At 39.9% G+C, this 22,957-nt stretch overlaps 1 protein-coding gene across 4 annotated transcripts in view; it reads left to right on the top strand.

Annotated features, from left to right (window-relative positions):
- The window catches only part of DPP6 (dipeptidyl peptidase like 6), a 1,023,075-nt gene that overhangs the window by 924,306 nt on the left and 75,812 nt on the right, over positions 1–22,957 (top strand). For all 4 annotated transcript variants that reach the window (XM_063452684.1, XM_063452681.1, XM_063452683.1 and 1 more), the window contains exon 9: positions 19,919–20,073. In XM_063452684.1, the coding sequence (XP_063308754.1) occupies positions 19,919–20,073 (155 nt within the window). The remainder of the gene's footprint in view (positions 1–19,918; positions 20,074–22,957) is intronic.

The following is a 22,957-nucleotide window of genomic DNA, read 5'->3' as shown; positions in this document are numbered from 1 at the left end:
TGGTTTTCAGTTAATGTATTAATATAGTATTGCACGTATTCTAATAGTCTGGAATACATTTACGGAAGCTCATGCAGTTGCTAATGATCTGTGCTAAGCTTTATTCGTTGTTTATATTTGATACATCAGCATGATTAAAGAGTAGGCACACAGAGTCTGATTAAACATAGTTTGGAAAACGTATTTCAAAGCCAGCATGACACTCAAAGCAGAGGTTATGCATTTTCCTATAGTCTACGCAAGATAAAACTGCTTGATAGGTCTGTACAGTTTAACCCCTTAAGGACCAAACTTCTGGAATAAAAGGGAATCATGACATGTCACACACGTCATGTGTCTTTAAGGGGTTAAAAAAGACGCTTAAAACTTCAAAGAAACATTTTAACAAGTCCTTTAGATCAGTAATATTGTAGTAAAAGCAAAAACAAAGAAAAAAAACAACAACCTTTAATTCAACATCAAATCCATAAAAATTATAAAAAAAAATAACCACTTGAGATATATATAAATGGCTTGGAAACCAAAGACCATCTTCTCAATCTTCTACATATGGTTCAAGTTCCTTAAGCATTTCACAAAGATCATTATAGTATTCATTATAGCAGTTTTGGTGTATAGAACATGCTCCTGCAGCCTCACTGCTCAATCCTCTGCCATTTAGGCATTACATCACTTTGTTTATGCAGCCCTAGTCACACCTCCCTGCATGCGACTTACACAGCCTTCCTAAACACTTCCTGTAAAGAGACATCTAATGTTTACACGTTCTTTATTGCAAATTCTGTTTAATTTAGAATATCCTATCTCTTGCTCTGTTACTAGTTTGCTAGACCCTGCAGGAGCCTTCCTATATGTAATCAAAGTTCAATTTACAGAGCAGGAGATAAAAACATTTAAAGTGAGTTACATCTGATTGAAAATGAAACCATTTTTTTTTCATGCAGGCTGTGTCAGTCAGTCAGGGGAGGTGGGGCTAGGGCTGCATAAACAGAAACTAAAGTGAGCTAACTCCTAAATGGCAGAACATTGATCAGTGAGACTGCAGAGGTATGATCTATACACTAAAACTGCTTCATTAAGCTAAACTTGTTTTAATGACTATAGTGTGCCTTTAACCCCTTAAGGACACATGACATGTCTGACACGTCATGATTCCATTTTATTCCAGAAGTTTGGTCCTTAAGGGGTTAAGTCTATAATTTGTCGTGCTCATAATGACAAGATAACTGGCCCACCTATTATCTCTACTAGCTATTAATTATATTATCTATAACTTCTATTACCTATTGAGCCTTCCTTCACAGTGTCTCTCTGGCACAGATTTGTGATCAGCCCCTTGATCTTCCTTGGACGTGTTTCTATTCTTTCACCATTTAATGTCTTTGTGTCTATGGAAACTGTTTTGACACAAAGTATGATGAGCACTGTTGCAAAAGAGGATTGTGTTAAAGGAACACTCCAAGCGCCAAACCAGTGTAGAAAACTGTTGCCCTAACGTCTCCCAGAGTAAGTAGTCAGAGAGTTGAAGGCTGGATTGACAGATTACTTGGGTCTCCTGAGTCCTGCTAATCACGTCATGACCCGATATGTGGCCTCTCAACTTTGGACAGTGGAATGTGGTGGCTATGATGAATCACGTCATTATAATTCGATATGCTGCCTCTCAACCTTGCACAGCAGGCTGTAGGGGTCATGATGTTTTTAGTGTTCCAATAAGGCACTGGTGCTTTTTGGTTATGCCTAAAATTCCCTTCTTTATTTCCAACTTTCTTCTTTCTTTTTTTTCTTCTCAACTGGGCAACTCAATGAAATTGTGGATTTTAAAATAAAAAGCAGCAGAAAAAAAAGGCATTGAATGGTTTGCAGATAACCAAGTCCCATTAATAATCACTGTTAAGGACGGTCACTTGTTGCTTCTTTAGACAATCTTTGGACAGAAGTGTTTTCCATGGACCGTTTGTGAATTACAGAAAACTGATGCTTACTGTTACAGCTACATCTTTGAATCTATTTCTTTTATGCTATGCTTGAAAATGCTCTCAATAAGGCTGTGAACTCTGTCTAAACCGTGACAACGACATATCTTCTCTATTCTATTTAAGTATGACATACTGCAAGTAAAAAGCCAGAGTTATGCATTGATGACTGTCCTTTCGTACGGCAAAGGAATTTGAATTTCATGTCCATGACTTCTCTGAGATAGAATTGTACCAAGAACACTGACCTATGATATGTCTTTATCACCAGTAATTTGACAGTGAGATCGAGCGAGTGCTGTGTTTTTTTTTTTGTAAAACATATTTAATACCTGTCTCAGTTAAATATATCCACATGGCACTGCCAACCATAACAACAGGAGGGACTTTGGTGACATAATATGTTTTATTTGATCAAACATAAGCTCACACCCAATTTTAACCTTTAAAGCAACAACTTATAATATCAAATAAACAATATCAAATAAAACAATAAAGTACCCAATCTTAATGTGTAACAAGTTCTCTCTCATTCTTGGCAGATCATTCAAAAAAGAATCTATAATTGAGTATTTTATCAGTAATTTTTTAAAATACAATGTATTTTTTCTGAATTCATTTTAGTTTTACACGGTATATGTTGTAGGTTACTTTGTCGTATTAAATGTGCTACTTTCGTTATCTCCCAGAAACATTTATTCACACAGCTAGAACTGGAACACAACTTCTAAGAAGTGTTGTTCTTGTGTGAACAGAGAGAATCTTGCATTTAATTGGTTCTTGATGTCATGGAGAAATGATGTAGTTGAGTAGACTACAGCAGAAAATGATACATTCCAAAATCTGGGTAGGCAAATTGGGACATCGGTATGTGCGGCTGTGTAAGTGGACATGTCATTTTGTAATGCATGGATGCTGGTACTGATACATGTTTTTTGCGTGTTCTCAGACAGATTTGAAATGCTCATGCGCATGCTCTGATTTATTCTGTTACATGCAAATGCTGCTTTAATTAATTACCTCTGATGTGTCAGACAAATGGGGCTCTCTAAGTAAAGCTAGGGAAGGCAGAACGTTTTAAATCAGGAGGTCCCTAAGGAACTGGGTTGTTTGAGATGTATGTAGAATGAAGGCAGCTAGGAAAAAAATATCCTCAACGTTATATAATTAAAGGATTTCATTATCCTAATTAGGATTGAAGTTGGAAATTGGAAAAAAAAATCACAAAAAAAAAAAAACAACAACAAAAATTGTTTAATTAAAGATCTTCTCTGCTGGAATCCAATGATAAAATGAAGTGACATAGGTCACTTGGAAGCCCATTAGTTGTGATATTAAGTCATTTCAACTGATTAAGGACTAAACGGGATGTAAATGCATGACGTTGTCTGCCCGGGGAGCTCCCTTGCTGTGAATTAAAACTTGTTTCAATAATTGGTGTCTTGGTAATTGGTAACCAGAGATACAGTTGCTTCAATTTTTCCCTTATAGGAATTATACTTTATATATATAAATAAAAAATACAGTCACTTCTGAAGTTGGCACTTTTGTGGGTGCAGTCCTAAAACCTTCCTGATCCCATACCTCCCAATGTTGGGTGATATTAATCAAAAGAACCTCTTATTTGAAGCATCTTTAAAAAAAATACCCCTGTGTGTACTTTGGAATTATTGTAGATGTATACACAGTATCCCTGCTGAGTGGATATTTTATCCCGGCTAAAGAATCATTTCTTGTAGATGTGGGATGCGTCCAGTAGGTTCTTCACTTCCTCTTTTTTTTTTTGGTGCGTCCCCCCCACACCTATGGTGTTTGGAGTTTTATTTCTTCATATGCTATAAATATTAAAAAAAAAATTCTGCTTTTTGTATCCATTTTTAAATAAACAAGCACTGCAAGAAATAGGTTCCTATGTTTTTCTCCTGGAGTTTCACTGAGGGCAATATTTTTTCTATTTCACCTCTTCTTAGAGGTGATACCACTTCTATGAATTCATAAGCGTGAGAGACCATAAGCTTCACCCCAAAAAGTCTTTGATTTTAATAGTAAATTGTCCAATGAAATATATATGTTAGAAAAATATGCCAATCGTTTTATTTCCTACAATTTTTCTTACGTTAATCTTAAAAGTGACAGAGAGAAGGTCATCTATACTAGTCAAATTGGGTTCTTATCTGCCAACGTATAGTGTGCTTCAATCTAAGAGCTGATAAGCTGGAAAGATGCCGATATATTCTATTTCCTACCACGGGCTTTAATATAGCAGAAAATCAAGTGAAGAAATTCTCCTCTCAGCTGTGAACTGAAGCCATTTATTTATAGTTCTCGTTTGATTGAATAGTCAGTATGTATTTTCAACAGAGAATAGGGAGGGTGACTTAAAGCGAGAGTGCCAAATGTTGGAGAGAACTCTTATCTTCTATGTTTCACACAGAGGACTTGTTTTGAAAAATGCCTTTGAATATCTGGAAAATAAGAAAACATTTCTTATTATGAGCAGATACTGAAAAAGCTTTGAACCGAGACATGAAGACCAAGTAAAGTGTGACTAAAAAAATGAAAAATAATAAATAAAAAACATATATATATATATATACATTCTTTCTTTTTAATGTCTCTCCTTTTTAATGTCTTGATCAATGGGTGTTTTTATAATTACCGTATTATAATTTATATTTATAACATGCTATAAATATTTGCAGTCCTTGATAGAATAGTCATTGTGCCAGAGACACAACTATAGTTCAAGAAGAGAAGAACAACAAACAGGAAGCTCTTGCTAAACTTCAACTCCTATATTTGTAAACCAGTATCCACCCAAGGGCTGGGATCATGAAAATTGCAGATGTAACTGATGAGGTACCAGTTGGCTTTGCTTTATTAGGAATATGCTAAATAACATATAAAGAAGGTTAGACAGAAGGATAAGGTTATGGAAGAATTTGGGTGGACTCTTTCAGATAGACATGTGGTGTCTACCTACCTGTGAATTTGCTGTAGCTGCTCCCGACGGCTCAGCCAATTGACTGGTGAGATTGTCTTCAACCTAGGTACTCGTCACTTCCAAATCTCTAATCACTACCTCATTTATGAGCTGTAGTAGAACCATTACGGACAGGACTTCTCTTCTTCTGACCAGGACCACCTCCCTACCTACATTACTTGAAAGAGAGAGAGGTAGAGCTCTAGGAAAACATATTATCTATGTTCCTGGTATGAATTTCACCAGAGGTTTAGAGTTTAATTTTTAAAAACTTTTGCTTTATTTTTCTACCCAGTTTTTATTTTAAGTAAATACTTCATATTCCTTCAATCTCTTGAGTGCTACCACCTTCTCTTAGCATTAAATATAAACTGGTAATATATCTAATGAAGTATAAACTCTCTCCTCCTCAAGTATAAGGTAAACTATGGTGTAATGTCAAGAGAAGAAAGGTGAGCTAGCTGCCATTTCTGAATCCCAGATGAATTTGATTTTCCGAGTGTCATTATCAGCCTGTTTTCTTCATCAAAAACTACCATGACAGGATATTAAATACAAGAGCAACATAATGCAGCAAATGGAGAGTTGTCTCTCGGGTTACCTGACCTTTCCCGAGCTGCTTGTGAACCTCTGAACGATGATAGATGCATGCCACCGCGATAATACAATAATTTTATCTTTTTGCTCATTCTTTTTACTAATATTATTGTTATTTTTGTCTGACACAATACAAATGAACTAAAACTGCAAATGAAATGTCAGTTAGTATACAGCACTGTTACTGTGGATACATATTACATTGTATCGGGTATTTTTATAAATGTTCTGTAGACTTATATATAGATCATACCAATTTGTCTTGCTTTTTCACACTACCATTCCCCAAATTCTCTGTCAGACAACAGATGTAAAAGAACTATGAGTTAGAGTAACACTCAATAAATGAATTAAGAAACATATATATAAATATAAATTAAGAAGATATACATAGGAAAGGATTAACAGCATTGTCACCACATATTATTCTATGCTCATTCTAGTAAGGAACATTGGAGGAATTGAGCAGGGCAAGGAAACAACTGCATTTCAGATGCCGACTTAATAATGTTGCTCATTAATGGAAGCAATATACCAACTACAAAGTGCCATAGTTGTTACTGTGCCAGGAGAACCCGTGGACCCCCTTCTCCTCTACCCCCCCCCCCCCTATAGTTAGTAGTTAAACCATTTTAGAATGGCAGTCATGCAGGTGGCAGTGAGGCCAAGACGCTCCTGCTATTAGCTTCCTTTAGTTCTGCTGAACTAAGCCCTGCACGCCAGAGCGCCAACTGATCACTCTGTGCCAACCAGCTAAGCTGCACCAACTCACCACTCTCTATCAACCAGATAAGCTGTACAAACTCACGACTCTCTGCCAATAAGCTAAGCTCTGCATTTCCAACATGAACAGCTTCCTTTGCTCACTGAGCTGTATTGGAAGTGGGAGATGGCTACATGCGGTCCCCATTCTAAAACAGTTTTTTCTACTTATGATGGGGGGGGGGAGCCAGGGCACCCCTCACACTATAGCCACTAGAGTGCAGAGTAGTGATTATGGTGCTTGGAGAGCTCCTTAAAAGAAGTTTAAATTTGACCTGACAAACGGAAGGTTGTCAAATCATATTCTTCTAAAAGCTATAGAAAATGTCCTTTAGAGCACACTGTTGTATTTGTTTGAAAGGTAAATAAAAGAAATACATTGAAACAAACATCAATAGAAATAAAACAATATGCTATTGCATTCAAATAAAATCTCATGTCTTTCAAGTGGTACATCACCCCAGGTGTAATCTCATCTTCTTCAGTACAGGAATTCCTTTGAAGTTAGAATTTAATGGAAGATGTTGTTGCTATGTCATGTTCTCCTATGATTGCTCCTTAAAGTTTCTGCCATTTTTTTCATTTTTGTTTCTTCCAATTTATTTTATTTTAGGCCAAATGGACACATCAGGATTCAACTAGGAATCTCATGATTTGCCACCTAGATTTAAAAACAGCCTTACACCCCTTACACTCCATTCTCTGGCATGTTTTAAATATGTCAAAAAGAAAAGACAACAATGGTTGGTTTTGTAGAAGCTAATGATTCAACTCAGACCAGGACTGTCCAAGGTTGTGACACACTGACATTTTTGGGGTTTAGACAGGGCAAGATTTAGGTTAATATTGTGCAGATATCACTTTATTAGGTGAATGCATTTTATATATATATTATTTTGCCTACATTTATTATGATGAATATGTAGGGATCTCATGATTACCGGGCTGGTCTACTTCTCTTGTAGGTCAATTTTCTTAGTTTTGTATATATGTTTTAAATATAGCTTGATGGGAATGGCCCACAAAGGAAACTATTGCTCATCCAGTGGACTTAGTCTAGAATGTATTCCTGTTAAGTCTTAATGATCTTAACAGAGGAACCCAGAGACACCTTCCTACTTTCTACCTGCAGGAACTCACTGATAAACCTACGCTGTTGATATACTTTTGCAATGAAAATGCCACTTTAGGGTATTGCTTCTTCATCTTGTTTTTATAAACAACCAGTTTTCTCGGTTTTCAGGTTTAAAAAAGTAAAAAAAAATCTCCGTTTGAATGATAACTTTGCCATCTTGATCAGAAACACTTCCCACTGTACTCCCATTGACATGCTAGGTGTAATTGGTATTCAATCACCAGGGATATACTTATCTCTCATAATAGAATATAATCCTAACTCATTTACAGTAAGAGAATAGCTTCATCAATATGTGAGAAGCACGTCTGACTTACAGCAAACTTGACATGGTTAATTAACGTGTTTAATCAAGTCGACCATCAGTGCTTCTACCAATCTCGCTCTTGAAAGGACAATCAACCTTAATGGTAACCTTTACTTCTGCAATCCTTGTACTTCCCCCCAAGTAAGTGCTGTTTGCACAGATAAAAACCTATAAATACAGTTGCAGATTGCATCAGATATGAACAAGGCGGGTTCAGCTTCAGAAAGTCGAATCTTTATATTGCAACTGGCGAAATCATTAACGCCATTTAAACTAAAAGATAGAGTTGCTCAAAGTTGCCTTCCTTTTCTCTTCAGATAAGCTGGACAGTGGACTCCAAATTGAGACCCAGAATATCAAGGAAGGCAGATGGAAAAAATATTGGTTATGAAAGAACGCAATGTCCAATAATTGTGTCTTTTAATGTAAACATTTGCTATATTTGCATATCCTACAGCAGCCGCCCTTATCTCGAACTATATACTTTTTATTTTCTGAAACTCAATTACAACATTAAAAAGGGAAGCAGGATGTGTGATGTGTAGGTTTTTGTAGGACACTGCGTGTTGTCTGGAAATGAACACACCATAGTTCAAAACATGCAATTGCAATCATTCCAAGGCTCCTTAGAGAAAGATTAAACCGAAATAACTTATTGAATCAAGTCAGATATTAGAGCGACTTGGATAAACCCGTCTGCTTCACCTTGTGTTCAGAGCCATAAAAAGCTATTGCCTGCAGACCCGGTATAATGAGAAATTCTCTTTTACTATATATAGATTCTGGGTGCATCTGGGATTCAGGGTAGTAAATATCATAAATAATATGAGCGTTTTTAACCAAGAAGGATAAACATAGCCTTAACATATACTGCCCGTATTATCCAACTTAATTGCATTCATTTTATCAGCCTTTACGAGGATAAACGATTGTGTTGATCTTCCCTGGAAACCAAGCTACCAATCAAATATGAATCAAACAACTAAGTTAAATCACATCAATGATTAAAAAAGGGAATTTGCCCAACTAGGTTTTTAAGGGTTAACATAAATAAAAAAGATTCCCTAATAACGGCAACACTCAAACTTCCATTGAAATAATACATATGGATAACTGATGGTAACTAACTTAGTATTCTGGTTTAAAATTCTTTAGATTGTAAGCTCATGGGTAATCTAACTCAGTGCCTCGTATAAAAGAACTCCAGTGGAGGACCCTCTTGACCTTTTGTATTGTTCTGTGTATATTGTATGTTCTCTCCTAATTGTACAGAGCTGCGGAGTATGTTTGCACCTTATAAATGGCAGTAATAATGAAATAAAATCAGTATTTATTTAATTCACACATTATTGAAAAGAATGCGATGTTTTTTTCGATTTTTGTTAATATGAGTTATGCTCTTAAAACATCATTACTAAGGCTAAGCAAGTAAAATCCAAATGGGAGCAGCAGTTCTGTGATATGCCCCAGAACTCAACTCTGTAAAGTCTCTCTGTTCGTCGAGAGCAGATAAAATAGCAAAGGTTGTATTGCTAGTGCCACCTAGTGGCTATAACTAAACATTTCAATTACTTTTTGTTTTGAACACTTTTGTAAGCGGTGGTACTGATTCCACTGTAGGCTCACTGGAGTTAATACAATAACCAACAGGGATAAATCAGAATGAACACAACCCTGCTTATTGTGGTTTGTAGTTGTTTGCATCTATACACAATTGTGAATGCAAACAACTACACAGTTAAGCTGAGTTGGATAATTGTTTCAGTTCTGCAATTCTGAATGTATTCTTTTTTATTATTCTTTATTTTGAGAGTTTAACATGTTTACAATCAGATTGATACATATTTCAGAAGTATATGCATAAAGTTGATAGCTTACATTAACATAGATTATAACTTATAAAAAAAAGAGGTTGGGTTACAAAAAGCTTGAAGGTTTGGTACATGGTTTGCAAGTGGTAACAGTCAGCTGGTTGGTCTAAACGTTTAAATTCACTTTCACTGTCATCTTTTCTTCTTTGTAGAGGGTTCTGTCACCACATAGTCCCCCAATCTTTTTTGTTACATTCTGTGCTACTACGAATGTTCTTTGTAGCATGAAATGTATTAATGTTAACTCTTTTATATCCAACAGTACATTTTATCAGATGTTTTATTTTTGTTTTGTTTTATTATTGTATTTTTATAGAGATGATGACATTTTACAGAGGATTATTATCACCTTCGTAGAGCTATGTAACAGTATAGATCTTACATAATACATTTTATAAGCTGAATCGGCACACAAGAAAACACCAAATTTTTGTTATATAAACGAATTAGGGTATTTTAAAAGCTACGACTTGAACAACACATAGATACACATAACCAGTTGTAAAATTAGATTTGATCAAATGTTGCACTTTTCTTTTCGATGTAACCTCAGCTAAATTACTCCCGAAACATGAAATCATTTAAAACGATCAAGGGGCTTGGGGAGCAAACAGGTACTTCTTGGACTTAGTGATGTCGCGAACATAAAATGTTTGGTTCGCGAACAGCGAACGCGAACTTCCGCAAATGTTCGCGAACGGGCGAACCGGGCGAACCGCCATAGACTTCAATGGGCAGGCGAATTTTAAAACCCACTGGGACTCTTTCTGGCCACAATAGTGATGGAAAAGTGGTTTCAAGGAGACTAACACCTGGACTGTGGCATGCCGGAGGGGGATCCATGGCAAAACTCCCATGGAAAATTACACAGTTGATGCAGAGTCTGGTTTTAATCCATAAAGGGCATAAATCACCTAACATTCCTAAATTGTTTGGAATAACCTGCTTTAAAACATCAGGTATGATGTTGTATCAATCAGGTAGTGTAAGGGTCACGCCCGCTTCACAGTAACAGACCAAACTCCCCATTTAACGCACCGCAAACAACCGCAAACATTTGCACAACCGCAAACTCCCCATTTGCACAAGGTTGGATACCAAGCTAGCCATGTCCCGTTCCTTGTCCTCACTGATGTCATTGAAGGTCTCTTCCTCCACCCAGCCACGTACAACACCAAGGGTCCCCAAAAGGTGACAACAAGCCCCCTGGGAGGCCGGCTGTGTTTGGTCTTCCACCTCCTCAAAGCCACCTTCCTCCTCTGACTCCTCTTCTTCAGACTCCTCTCTCTGTGTTGCCTCTCTCTGCGTTATTATAAGGTGTGTTAAGTAGTACTATTCCTATCAGTTTAATCCCTGTTACGTCCCCTATCAGGGGACGTGTATATAAGGCATCGATTTTAGGAAGCGGGAGATGGAAAAATATGCTTGGTCGGTCCTCCTACTTCAAATTTGGGGCACTGCGCGTGCAATCTAATGTGCCACCAGATAGGAGTGGTGTGTTAAGTAGTACTATTCCTATCAGTTTAATCCCTGTTACGTCCCCTATCATGGGACGTGTATATAAGGCATCGATTTTAGGAAGCGGGAGATGGAAAAAGATGCTTGGTCGGTCCTCCTACTTCAAATTTGGGGCACTGCGCGTGCAATCTAATGTGCCACCAGATAGGAGTGGTGTGTTAAGTAGTCCCCCTCATCAGGCCTTTTTTAGTCGAATGTATCGCCCACTGTCAGTCCCTTCAGGATCCATCCCTCATTCATCTTAATAAAGGTGAGGTAATCTAGACTTTTTTGACCTAGGCGACTTCTCTTCTCAGTGACAATACCTCCTGCTGCACTGAAGGTCCTTTCTGACAGGACACTTGAAGCGGGGCAGGCCAGAAGTTCTATCGCAAATTGGGATAGCTCAGGCCACAGGTCAAGCCTGCACACACAGTAGTCAAGGGGTTCATCGCTCCTCAGAGTGTCGATATCTGCAGTTAAGGCGAGGTAGTCTGCTACCTGTCGGTCGAGTCGTTCTCTGAGGGTGGACCCCGAAGGGCTGTGGAGATGCGTAGGACTTAAAAAGCTCTGCATTTCCTCCATCAACAACACGTCTGTAAAGCGTCCTGTCCTTGCCGGCGTGGTCGTGGGAGGAGGAGGATTACTTTCACCTCTTCCCCTGTTAGATTCCCATTGCGCTGTGACATCACCCTTATACGCTGTGTAAAGCATACTTTTTAATTGATTTTGGAACTGCTGCATCCTTTCCGACTTGCCGTAATTCGGTAACATTTCAGGCACTTTCTGCTTATACCGGGGGTCTAGTAGCGTGAACACCCAGTACAGGTCGTTCTCCTTCAGCCTTTTTATACGAGGGTCCCTCAACAGGCACGACAGCATGAAAGACCCCATTTGCACAAGGTTGGATGCCGAGCTACTCATTTCCCGTTCCTCCTCCTCAGTGATCTCAATGAAGGTATGTTCTTCCCCCCAGCCACGTACAACACCACGGGTACCAGATAGGTGACAACGAGCACCCTGGGGTGGTTGGTCTTCCTCCTCCTCCTCAAAGCCACATTCCTCCTCCTCCTCCTCTTCCTCACAATCCTCTTCCAGCGTTGCCACAGGTCCAGCAAGCGATGCTGATAAGGCAGTTTCTGGTGGTGATGGTGACCACAACTCTTCCTCTTCACGCTCATCTACGGCCTGATCCAGCACTCTTCGCAGGGCACGCTCCAGGAAGAAAACAAATGGTATGATATCGCTGATGGTGCCTTCGGTGCGACTGACTAGGTTTGTCACCTCCTCAAAAGGACGCATGAGCCTACAGGCATTGCGCATGAGCGTCCAGTAACGTGCCCAAAAAATTCCCAGCTCCGCAGAGGCTGTCCTAGCAGCCCGGTCATACAAATACTCGTTAACGGCTTTTTCTTGTTGGAGCAGGCGGTCGAACATTAGGAGTGTTGAATTCCAACGTGTCGGGCTGTCGCAAATCAAGCGCCTCACTGGCATGTTGTTTCACCGCTGGATATCGGAAAAGTGCGCCATGGCCGTGTAGGAACGCCTGAAATGGCCACACACCTTCCTGGCCTGCAAGGACGTCCTGTAAGCCTGGGTACTTATGCACAAAGCGGTGTACGATCAGATTACACACATGTGCCATACACGGCACATGTGTCAACTTGCCCAACTGCAATGCCGCCAACAAATTTCTTCCGTTGTCACAAACCACTTTGCCGATCTCCAGTTGGTGCGGAGTCAGCCACTGATCCACCTGTGCGTTCAGGGCGGACAGGAGTGCTGGTCCGGTGTGACTCTCTGCTTTCAGGCAAGTCAACCCCAAGACGGCGTGACACTGCCGTATCCGGGATGTGGAACAGTACCTGGGGAGCTGGGGGGGTGCCGTTGATGTGGAGCAAGATGCAGCAGCAGAAGAGGACTCAGCTGAGGAGGTTATGGAAGAGGATGGAGTAGGAGGAGTAGAGGAGGTGGCAGCAGGCCTGCCTGCAAGTCGTGGCGGTGTCACCAACTCCTCTGCAGAGCCACGCATTCCATGCTTGGCAGCCGTCAGCAGGTTTACCCAATGCGCAGTGTAGGTGATATACCTGCCCTGACCATGCTTTGCAGACCAGGTATCAGTGGTCAGATGGACCCTTGCCCCAACACTGTGTGCCAGACATGCCATTACTTCCTTTTGCACAATCGAGTACAGGTTGGGGATTGCCTTTTGTAAAAATAAATTTCGGCCGGGTACCTTCCACTGCGGTGTCCCAATAGCTACAATTTTTTTGAACGCCTCAGACTCCACCAGCTTGTATGGTAAAAGCTGGCGGGCTAAGAGTTCTGTCAAGCCAGCTGTCAGACGCCGGGCAAGGGGGTGACTTTGTGACATTGGCTTCTTACGCTCAAACATGTCCTTGACAGACACCTGACTGTGGGCAGATGAGCAGGAACTGCTCAAGGCGAGAGACGGAGGGGCGGATGGTTGAGAGGGGGCAAGGAGGACAGCAGTGGTTAACGTGGCTGAAGATGCTGGACCAGGAGGAGGATGGCGGCTTTGAGTTTGTGTGCTGCTTGTACTCATGTGTTGATCCCATAGGCATTTGTGATGTGCGATCATGTGCCTTTGAAAAGCAGTTGTACGTAGGTGGGTATTGGACTTCCCACGACTCAGTTTCTTTTGGCACAGGTTGCAAATGGCATCGCTGTTGTCAGAGGCAGACACACAAAAAAAATGCCACACTGCTGAGCTCTGCAATGACGGCATTCTGGTGGTGGCAACAGCATGCGTTGATTGACGTGCTGTCTGGCTGACCCCGGGTGCCGATGCATGCTGTCTGACTGTGCCACTAGCTCCTTGCGACGACCTCCCCCTGCTTCCAACTCGTCTCCTCCTCCTCCTCTCTGTCTCCCAATCTGAACTTTCCCCCTGTTCTTCTTCTCTTCTAGCAGGCACCCACGTGACATCCACGGACTCATCGTCATCATCAACCGCTTCACTTGTATCTGACAACTCAGCAAAGGAAGCAGCAGTGGGTACAACATCATCATCATCACACCGTACGTGTGTAATGCTGCCTGACTGAGACATATCCCTGTTATCTACATCCTCTGGCAATAATGGTTGCGCATCACTCATTTCTTCCAACTGATGTGTAAATAACTCCTCTGACATACCAAGTGAAGCGGCTGTGGTACTAGTGTTGGTGGTGGCGGCAGGCGGGCGAGTGGTAACTTGAGAGGTGCCCCAGATATGAGTTACACCAGATATGAGTTGCACTGGTGTGACACTGTGCCCTGGCAGGCCCTGAAACACACACTCGTGAAGGAAACTGACTGCTATTATATTACAGTCAAAAAAGTTTAGTTTTTTTTTAAATGCAAGCTATTGGGACACCAGTGAGTGAGTGTTGGCACTGGGCAGGCCCTGAAACGCACACTAGTGAAGGAAACTGACTGCTATTATATTACAGTCCAAAAATGTTTTTTTTTTTGTTAAATGCAAGCTATTGGGACACCAGTGAGTGAGTGGTGGCACTGGGCAAGTGGGCACAGTATACGCTGTGAGCCTGACACACACACTGGCAGACAACTAACTGCTATTCAATCTATTAAAGTCAAAATTTGTATTTATTTTTTAAATGTACACTACTGTTACACCAGATATGAGTTGCACTGGTGTGACACTGTGCCCTGGCAGGCCCTGAAACGCACACTAGTGAAGGAAACTGACTGCTATTATATTACAGTCCAAAATGTTTTTTTTTGTTAAATGCAAGCTATTGTGACACCAGATATGAGTGGTGGCACTGGGCAAGTGGGCACAGTATACGCTGCGAGCCTGACACAAACGCTGGCAGACAACTAACTGCTATTCAATCTATTACAGTCAAAATTGTATTTTTTCTTTTTAAATGTACACTACTGTTACACCAGATATGAGTTGCACTGGTGTGACACTGTGCCCTGGCAGGCCCTGAAACGCACACTAGTGAAGAAACTGACTGCTATTATATTACAGTCCAAAAAGTTTTTTTTTTTTGTTAAATGCAAGCTATTGTGACACCAGTGAATGAGTGGTGGCACTGAAACGCACACTAGTGAAGGAAACTGACTGCTATTATACTACATTAAAAAAAGTTATTATTTTTTTTTTTTAAATGCAAGCTATTGTGACACCAGTGAGTGAGTGGTGGCACTGGGCAAGTGGGCACAGTATATGCTGTGAGCCTGACACACAGGCTGGCTGGCAGTTACTGCAATTACATTACACAGAAAAAAAAAAAAGCAGACTGATGTTCTTTTTGGGGTGCTGTCCTTACAGCAGAGATCAGATGAGTCCTTCAGGACTGTAGTGGACACTGAATACACTAGCCTAGCTATCAATTTCCCTATCAAATCAGCAGCAGCTACACTGTCCCTACTCTCACTAAGAATGCAGCTTCACAATGAATGTAAAATGGATGCTGTCCAGGAGGTGGGAGGGTCTGGGAGGGAGGGTCTGCTGCTGAATGGCTGGATGATGACGAATAGGGGGCGGATTGAACAGCACATGTGTTCGCCGTCCGTGGCGAACGCGAACAAGCGATGTTCGCCAGGAACTATCCGCCAGCAAACAGTTCGGGACATCACTACTTGGACTGTCTTCCAGAGGATTCAAAGGATTTGTAATCCTACCATAATGCACAATTACAATGCAGAGCTGAATTTCTCCATTATATATACATTGGAAGAGCATTTATTTTATTATCTGAATAATCTTTTTTCTCTATACCAGGAGCGGCAGATGCCAAGCAATTATAGATGTATCACATCTCTATGAAATCCTACACACAATGATGACTGGCACCACCAGGTGTTTGTGAAATATACTATACAAAAGGGCCAGGAAAAAGTATTGGCTGATGTGCATGTGTTTGGAGCCTGCTTGTGGGATTGCATGTGTGTAGAGTGAGCTGATTGTGGTGTGATGTTGTGTAATAAGGTCAGTTTTAGTCGTGTTATGTTTGTGGTGTAATGTAATGCATATGTGGCTAGGGGCTGTAGAGAATGTGTGTATAGGGAATGTAGCAAGTGTGTGCATACAGGCTATAGTGTGTGTGTGTTTGTGTGTGTGTGTGTGTGTATAGGTGATGTAGTGTTTGTAGGGGTTGTAGAGAGTGTGTTTAGGGGTGTAGTATGTGTTTGCTTACTAGGAATCTAGTGTGTGTATAGGGGATCCAGAGTGTGTATGTTAGGAATGTAGTGTGTGTGTAGGTGGTGCAGTGTGTGTGTGTGTGTGTGTGTGTGTGTGTGTGTGTGTGTGTGCGTATAGGTGATGTAGTGTTTGTAGGGGTTGTAGAGAGTGTGTTTAGGGGTGTAGTATGTGTTTGCTTACTAGGAATCTAGTGTGTGTATAGGGGATCCAGAGTGTGTATGTTAGGAATGTAGTGTGTGTGTAGGTGGTGCAGTGTGTGTGTGTGTGTGTGTATCGGAGTCCAGTGTGTGTTTGAAGAAATCCTACACACAATGATGACTGGCACCACCAGGTGTTTGTGAAATAAAATACTGTCCAAGATGCCCAGCTAGCCTTCAAAAGATACGCAAAAACACCAGTAAAAATATTTAACAAACTCTGTCCATTTATTGAGATTTTATAACAATAGCTGTATTGTCCCTCTATAACATTGGAGCACAGTGTAATAACAGAACCAGTGAACATGTAACGAAATTATGAGTAAAATAAAACATTTCCAGTTAAAACCAGCACTAACATGGTCCTGATTGCCTCTTTGAAGATGCCATTAGCGTCCGCACAGATTTTACGGAACACGGTAGCTCTCTTTCAAACTATGTGCATAATCAGCTTTTCAAGCCTTGCTTGATACATTTTTGTTCAGAAGGTAATAAAAACACATTTTACAACAATAAATAATTGGTTATTTTGTGTTTTCAGGGCAAATTGTAGTAATTTCCCATGGATTTGTCTCCCCAGAGTATCTGAAAACACACTTGCAATCAATTGAATGCACATTAAATTATTGTTATTATTATTTTATTTGGTCGGATTGCTGATTACTAAAGAAAAAAAAAATCACGCCATATTACTTTTCGTCATGATTGCCATCAGCCATATCAGTACTTAAAGTGTAATAGACTCGTTTGTACAAAATACTCGACATCATCCATTAGGATTTGTTTACGTTTTCAGTGGAGAAACGACGATCGCTCAGTGTTGATTTCTCAACATGGCTCCTGCTCAGAACGTATTATTAGTAAAGATAGGCTTTTTTTTTCTACTTCTACGTTTTACTTTGATCGTAACTGTATCAAGAACAACTCTGCTTCTATCCATTCTATTTATGACTTGTGCTGTTCTGTTCACAGTAAACTGAAAATAATATCCATTACCGTACAAAACAGCAATCTTTGAGATTCATAGTTTTGTCAGATTTTAATTTAAAAGCCATATATGTAAAGTTCAGTTTCTTTTACACCAGTGATGTACCTCTGTGAACCATTATGGGTTCAGCATTGTTCTCAGAAGTTACGCTGTGTTTTAGTTATAGATAAAGGGCTACAACTTTGTACTTCGCTTCCCAAACTACTGATGGCAACCTTGGCAGTCTAGATAATTGTGTATAGTATATTTCCCATAATGCACTGCCTGCCTTGAGATGATGGATGTCCTAAACCACCAATCAGATTTTTTAGCCAACTCTGTCTGTTTATTGATATTTAAATTACTTTATCCCCCCCCCCCCCCCCTCCATGACCCTATCACTAGGTGGAATAAAAGAAACTGCAAACTGAATACTTCTAATTTAAAATAAAAGGCAAATAAAACCAGTTACAGTTTCACTATATCCACAAGAAACATATGAAAATATATATTGATTGAGTATTCGATGGTAGTAATAATCACTATGACTGTGTACTCTGACCTTAACCAGCCACAACACCCTTTATTGTAATTCCATCGTTAGAATGTATTGGAAGTTAAAGAAATGTGATAAGGTTTGCCAAGTTCTCTCCCTGGCTCTCTCCACTTAGTGGGAAGATCAGAGTTAACATTATGAATTTTCAGGTTACACTATGTATTGCGGCCGAATCAATAGGGCCTCTTTAATGAGCCGAGTGCAAGGGTGAATCTTGGTGGTTAATATGAATTTTGTGAAAATTTGACATCTGACACCAGCAAGCATCTGGCGCCAAAGAGCCAACAGTGGCATGTACCCCCTTGCCGCCTTCCTCCACTCAGCTTCAGTGAGGGGGAGTGGTGTCAGCCGTGGAGGGTATAGCTGCAGTGAGAACTTGGTCTTAGCACCGAATCGAGTTGAGTATTATTTTTTATTTTATTTTTTATTTGTGGGGCGGACCAGCAACAGCAAACTAACAAAACAAACACAATATTTTATGTAAACACTGCTTTTTGGTTGGAGTAACCCTTTAATTATATATTGAAAAAAGTGTCTGCAGTCTGAAGGCAGCTGTGGGTTCTAAATAAAAACATATTTTCCACAAGGGATACATACATATACATTTAAAACACAGACTTTAGCTTAAAACTAAAGAAAACCATGCGTACCCTCTACTAGAATACTGTGTAAATAACACCGATTGTTAGTATATAGTTTCCCTGCATTGTGGGTCCTAAGATTCTAATGTATATGGGGTGAATCTTTACATACTTTTAATATGAAGGTTAATCAAAATAGAAATTGAGGCCAAAATGTAGAATTATACCTATAGGGTTTTATTGGCCCATGTGAGCAGTGTTTTAATTAAATATGGATGTCTGAAATTGATTAAGGATAATTGGTTTTATCCGAAATATAAGTGCACAGAAAAAAAAACAATGCTTTTACCCGCATTTTCCTTTATGCCAGAGGGCTGATTTGCAATTATACATTTATGGTATTAAACCACTTTGCTTTAATATAATTTGTTACGGTGAATGTTTTTATGTTTTTACTAACCCTCTTTTTTAAGCTATAGTGATATCATATTTACATAGTTTGTTGATTCTTGCTTTCATTAAGATTGATCAATACTGGTGCACCTCTTAAAGTGGCACTTGACAATATGAAAAAAAAACAAAAAAACATTTTTTCCTAATACAGTCAAGAACCTAAATCTATTAAATTGAATTAATTAGTAAACTAGAAATTGAAGAATTAACAAAATTGGAAATTTTAGGTGAGCTGGAAATAATCGCATGTTGGGAAAATTTTAAAAATGTGTCTGTTTTGTCCTAAAATTTTCAATTGCCAGCTTTATTCTCCACAATCATGGGCTTTTACTGAATACACCCCTTTTTAGATGTTTATGAAAATCCTGCCAGAACTTCACATTAAGGCAATATCAGTTTTTAGAAACTCCCTAGTAATTGAAATAAAATTATAAAAAGTTACTTTTATTAGTGTTACATGTTGTGTGTTTTTTTTTTTTTTTTTTTTACATAATCTGAGGTTTAGCTCAAGTGGAAAGTGTAAAAATGTGTGTAACAATATCAAAGTCTGGTCTTTATAAAGGCCGCTCAACCTTTCCTTAAACACAGTTTTCAGTAAAATATGACTGGGCTTTTGGATGGGCTTGTGATAGCTGTTATTTTATTGCCTTTCTGACCATGAGATGTGAAGCTCTCACATGTCTCGTGAAAATAAATGATGTGTGTAACACCGAGGGCAAACTGTATCAGTGTTTTGGTCCATAGCATCAAACCAGGAAAAATACATGTTTTTTCTTTTTTGTACTATGCAAGTATCTATTTCTCTAATGTCATTTATATGTCATAAAGTTGACATTTTTTTATTTTATTTTTTCTAGAGGAAATATTAAAAACGCACATTGCTCATTGGTGGTCTCCAGATGGCGCCAGGCTTGCATATTTAACCATTAATGATACCAAAGTTCCCACCATGGAGATCCCGACATATACTGGAACGATGTATCCTACGGTGAAAACATACCGTTATCCCAAGGTAAGCTACCTTCATTTTAAATATTATAAAGATTTTAAATATTATAAAGATATAGACCGCCAAGCCTCATGATAAATAAATACTGCTGATACATGATATAGCTACATAGAAATGATGTTTAAACATAAGATCTCACTTAACAGGAAGTGTTTAGGAAGGCTGTGTAAGTCACACTCAGGGAGGTGTTGTTAGTGATTTAACTCTTAAATGAGAATTGAGCAGTGAGACTGCATGGACATAATCTATACACCAAAACTACTTAATTAAGCTAAAGTTGTTTTGGTGCTTAGAGGGTACCTTTAAAAACCAATCATATACCATTTTAGTACTCACATTTCAAGGCCTGCTCATATACAACATTAGGGCTCAGTGGAGTGAGGCTCAGTGGAGCCTCTCACTCCCATCTACCTCAGCCTGCCACTAGACCACAGGGAAGCCACCCTCCTGAACCCATAAGGTAGGAAACTGGAGGGTGGCTTTAAAAATGTGAAGTTTGCATGTGTGTCAGTATGTCTGTCTGTGTGTGTCAGTATGTCTGTGTGTGTGTGTTTGTGTATGTGTCAGTATGTCTGTGTGTCTGTCAATATATCTGTCTGTGTGTGTTAGTATGTATGTCTATGCGTTTGTCAGTATGTCTGTCTGTCTGTCTGTGTGTGTGTGTGTGTCAGCATGTATGTCTGTGTGTGTCAGTTTGTCTTTCTGTATGTGTGTGTGTGTGTCAGTATGTATGTGTGTGTGTGTGTGTGCACCAGTATGTCTGTGTGTGTCAGTATGTCTGTATGTGTGTTTGTCAGTATAACTCTGTGTGTCTCTGTGTGTCTTAGTATGTCTGTCTGTGTGTATCAATATGTCTGTCAGGGTGTCTGTGTGTGTGTGTGTCAATATGTCTGTTTGTGTGTCAGTATGTCTGTCTAGGTGTGTGTCAGTATGTCTGTCAGGGTGTCGGTGTGTATGCCAGTATGTCTGTGTGTATGTCAGTATGTCTGTGTGTGTCAGTTTGTCAGTGTGTATGTTCATATTTCAGGATGCCTGTCAGTGTGTGTATCAGTATGTCTGTCAGTGTGTGTCCCTATGTCTGTCAGTGTTTGTATATGTGTGTATGTGTATCTGCATGTGTGTCAGTGTGTGCATCAGTGTGTCTGAATATCCATGTGTGTCAGTGTTTTTATATATTTGTCAGCATGTGTGCCAGGTTGTGTATCTGTGTGTCTTTATGTGTTAGTGTGTGTATTTGTGTCACTCTGCATTTTCATGTGTTTCAGTGTGTGTGTGTGTGTATCTGTGTGTATGTGCATCACAGTGTGTGTGGCATCACGTGTTCATTCATCTCAGCATTTGAAACGCCAACACTACATACTAGTACACCCCTGCATTCAAACTTCAACACTACATACAAACACAGTACTGCATTGAAACATCAACACTACATACAAACACACCTCTGTGTTAAACAACAAAAATATATATAAACACACCCCTGCATTCAAAAACAAACACTACACATAAATGCATGCTTGCATTTAAACGCCAACACCACATACAAACATACTCCATACGAAAACATGCTTACATTCAAACACACAAACACTACTCAGTACTAAATACAACCCTGCAAGCATGGGAAAATGGTAGAAAAGAAAGCCAAGTTAATGTAATAAAGCAAAAAAGAAAGGATGAGAACTCTGAGAATGGCCAAAAGCTTAGGGAAAACCTAGTCGCTTGCCCTTCAGGACATCCCTGCTCAGGTCTCAAAATAGTTTTTGCTCACTTGCCCCATTACAGAGAGAACAAATCTGAAGCATATCAGACTGTTCCCACCCGTACAGGCAGTCCAGATCCGAAATGCCAGCTAGTTCAGAAATCCTTCAGATATGTTCTCTCTGTGATGGCACAAGTGCGCAAAAATTATTTGTAGACCTGAACAGGGATGTACCAAAGGGCAAGCTTTTGAGTTTACTCTAAGACCAAAGGGCAAGCTTTTGAGTTTACTCTAAGCTTTTGTCCGTCCTCAGAGTTCTCATTCTTTCTTTTTTGCTTTAATGCATTAACTTGGCTCACCCCAAGTTAAAATGGTAATCCAGACGTGGACCCCGTGCCTATAGGGATATCAGCTACACCTTTACTGAAGAGGCCCGAAAGAAGCCGAAACGATCATCTGGGGTTGCTGTATCTCTCGTGCAGAGGGAACTTGCTGGCATTTTGGATCTGGGCTGGCTGTACGGGTGGGACCAGTCTGATATGCTTCATATATGTTCTTTCTGTGATGGGACCCACTGAGGAAGCCACACCGCGGGGAGCGGAGATCGCACCGCCAGGCGGCTGGGGCTGGAGTAGGTGAGCAAATTGCTTGTGGAGCTGCCGGCCATCGTCCAATGCTGCTTCAGCCTTGAGGGCTGATAGGATTGCCTCAACATCCATGCCACAGGCCAAAATCACCAACAGGCCCAAACAACAGGAGGAATTTAAATCTGTTGCTGGCCCGGCTCCTAAGTGGCACTGAGGTCAGCTTAATTTGCCACCACCCACTTCCTCACATACAACACTCCCACACATAACTAACATGTGCCCTTGTCCGCTAAGCTGCGCACTCTCCCTTGGGCCTTTCTGCTCAGTGTGCTAGTTTTTAAGGTAACTACAGAGCTGTGATGGGTTAGTTTGACTCAAAAAACTATATTACATGTGATGCTGCCATTAGTCTGATTATAAAATGCTGGTCCCAAATAACTAGAGTGCAAAAATCACCGATCATTGCCATAAAGCAAAATTCATATGTTAAGCCACTGAGCTATTTCTCATTCTTACTATCCTCAAAAACTGTCCATCCTGTAAAGGCACAAAAAAAAGAGAACAGAACAGCCTGTTCTATATGCAAAATAGAACACAT

This window comes from Pelobates fuscus, chromosome 4 (genome assembly GCF_036172605.1).
Source record: "Pelobates fuscus isolate aPelFus1 chromosome 4, aPelFus1.pri, whole genome shotgun sequence".
In the NCBI taxonomy this organism is placed as follows: domain Eukaryota; kingdom Metazoa; phylum Chordata; class Amphibia; order Anura; family Pelobatidae; genus Pelobates; species Pelobates fuscus.
Note: the sequence above shows the minus strand (reverse complement) of the source record. Positions and strands in the feature narration are given on the sequence as shown.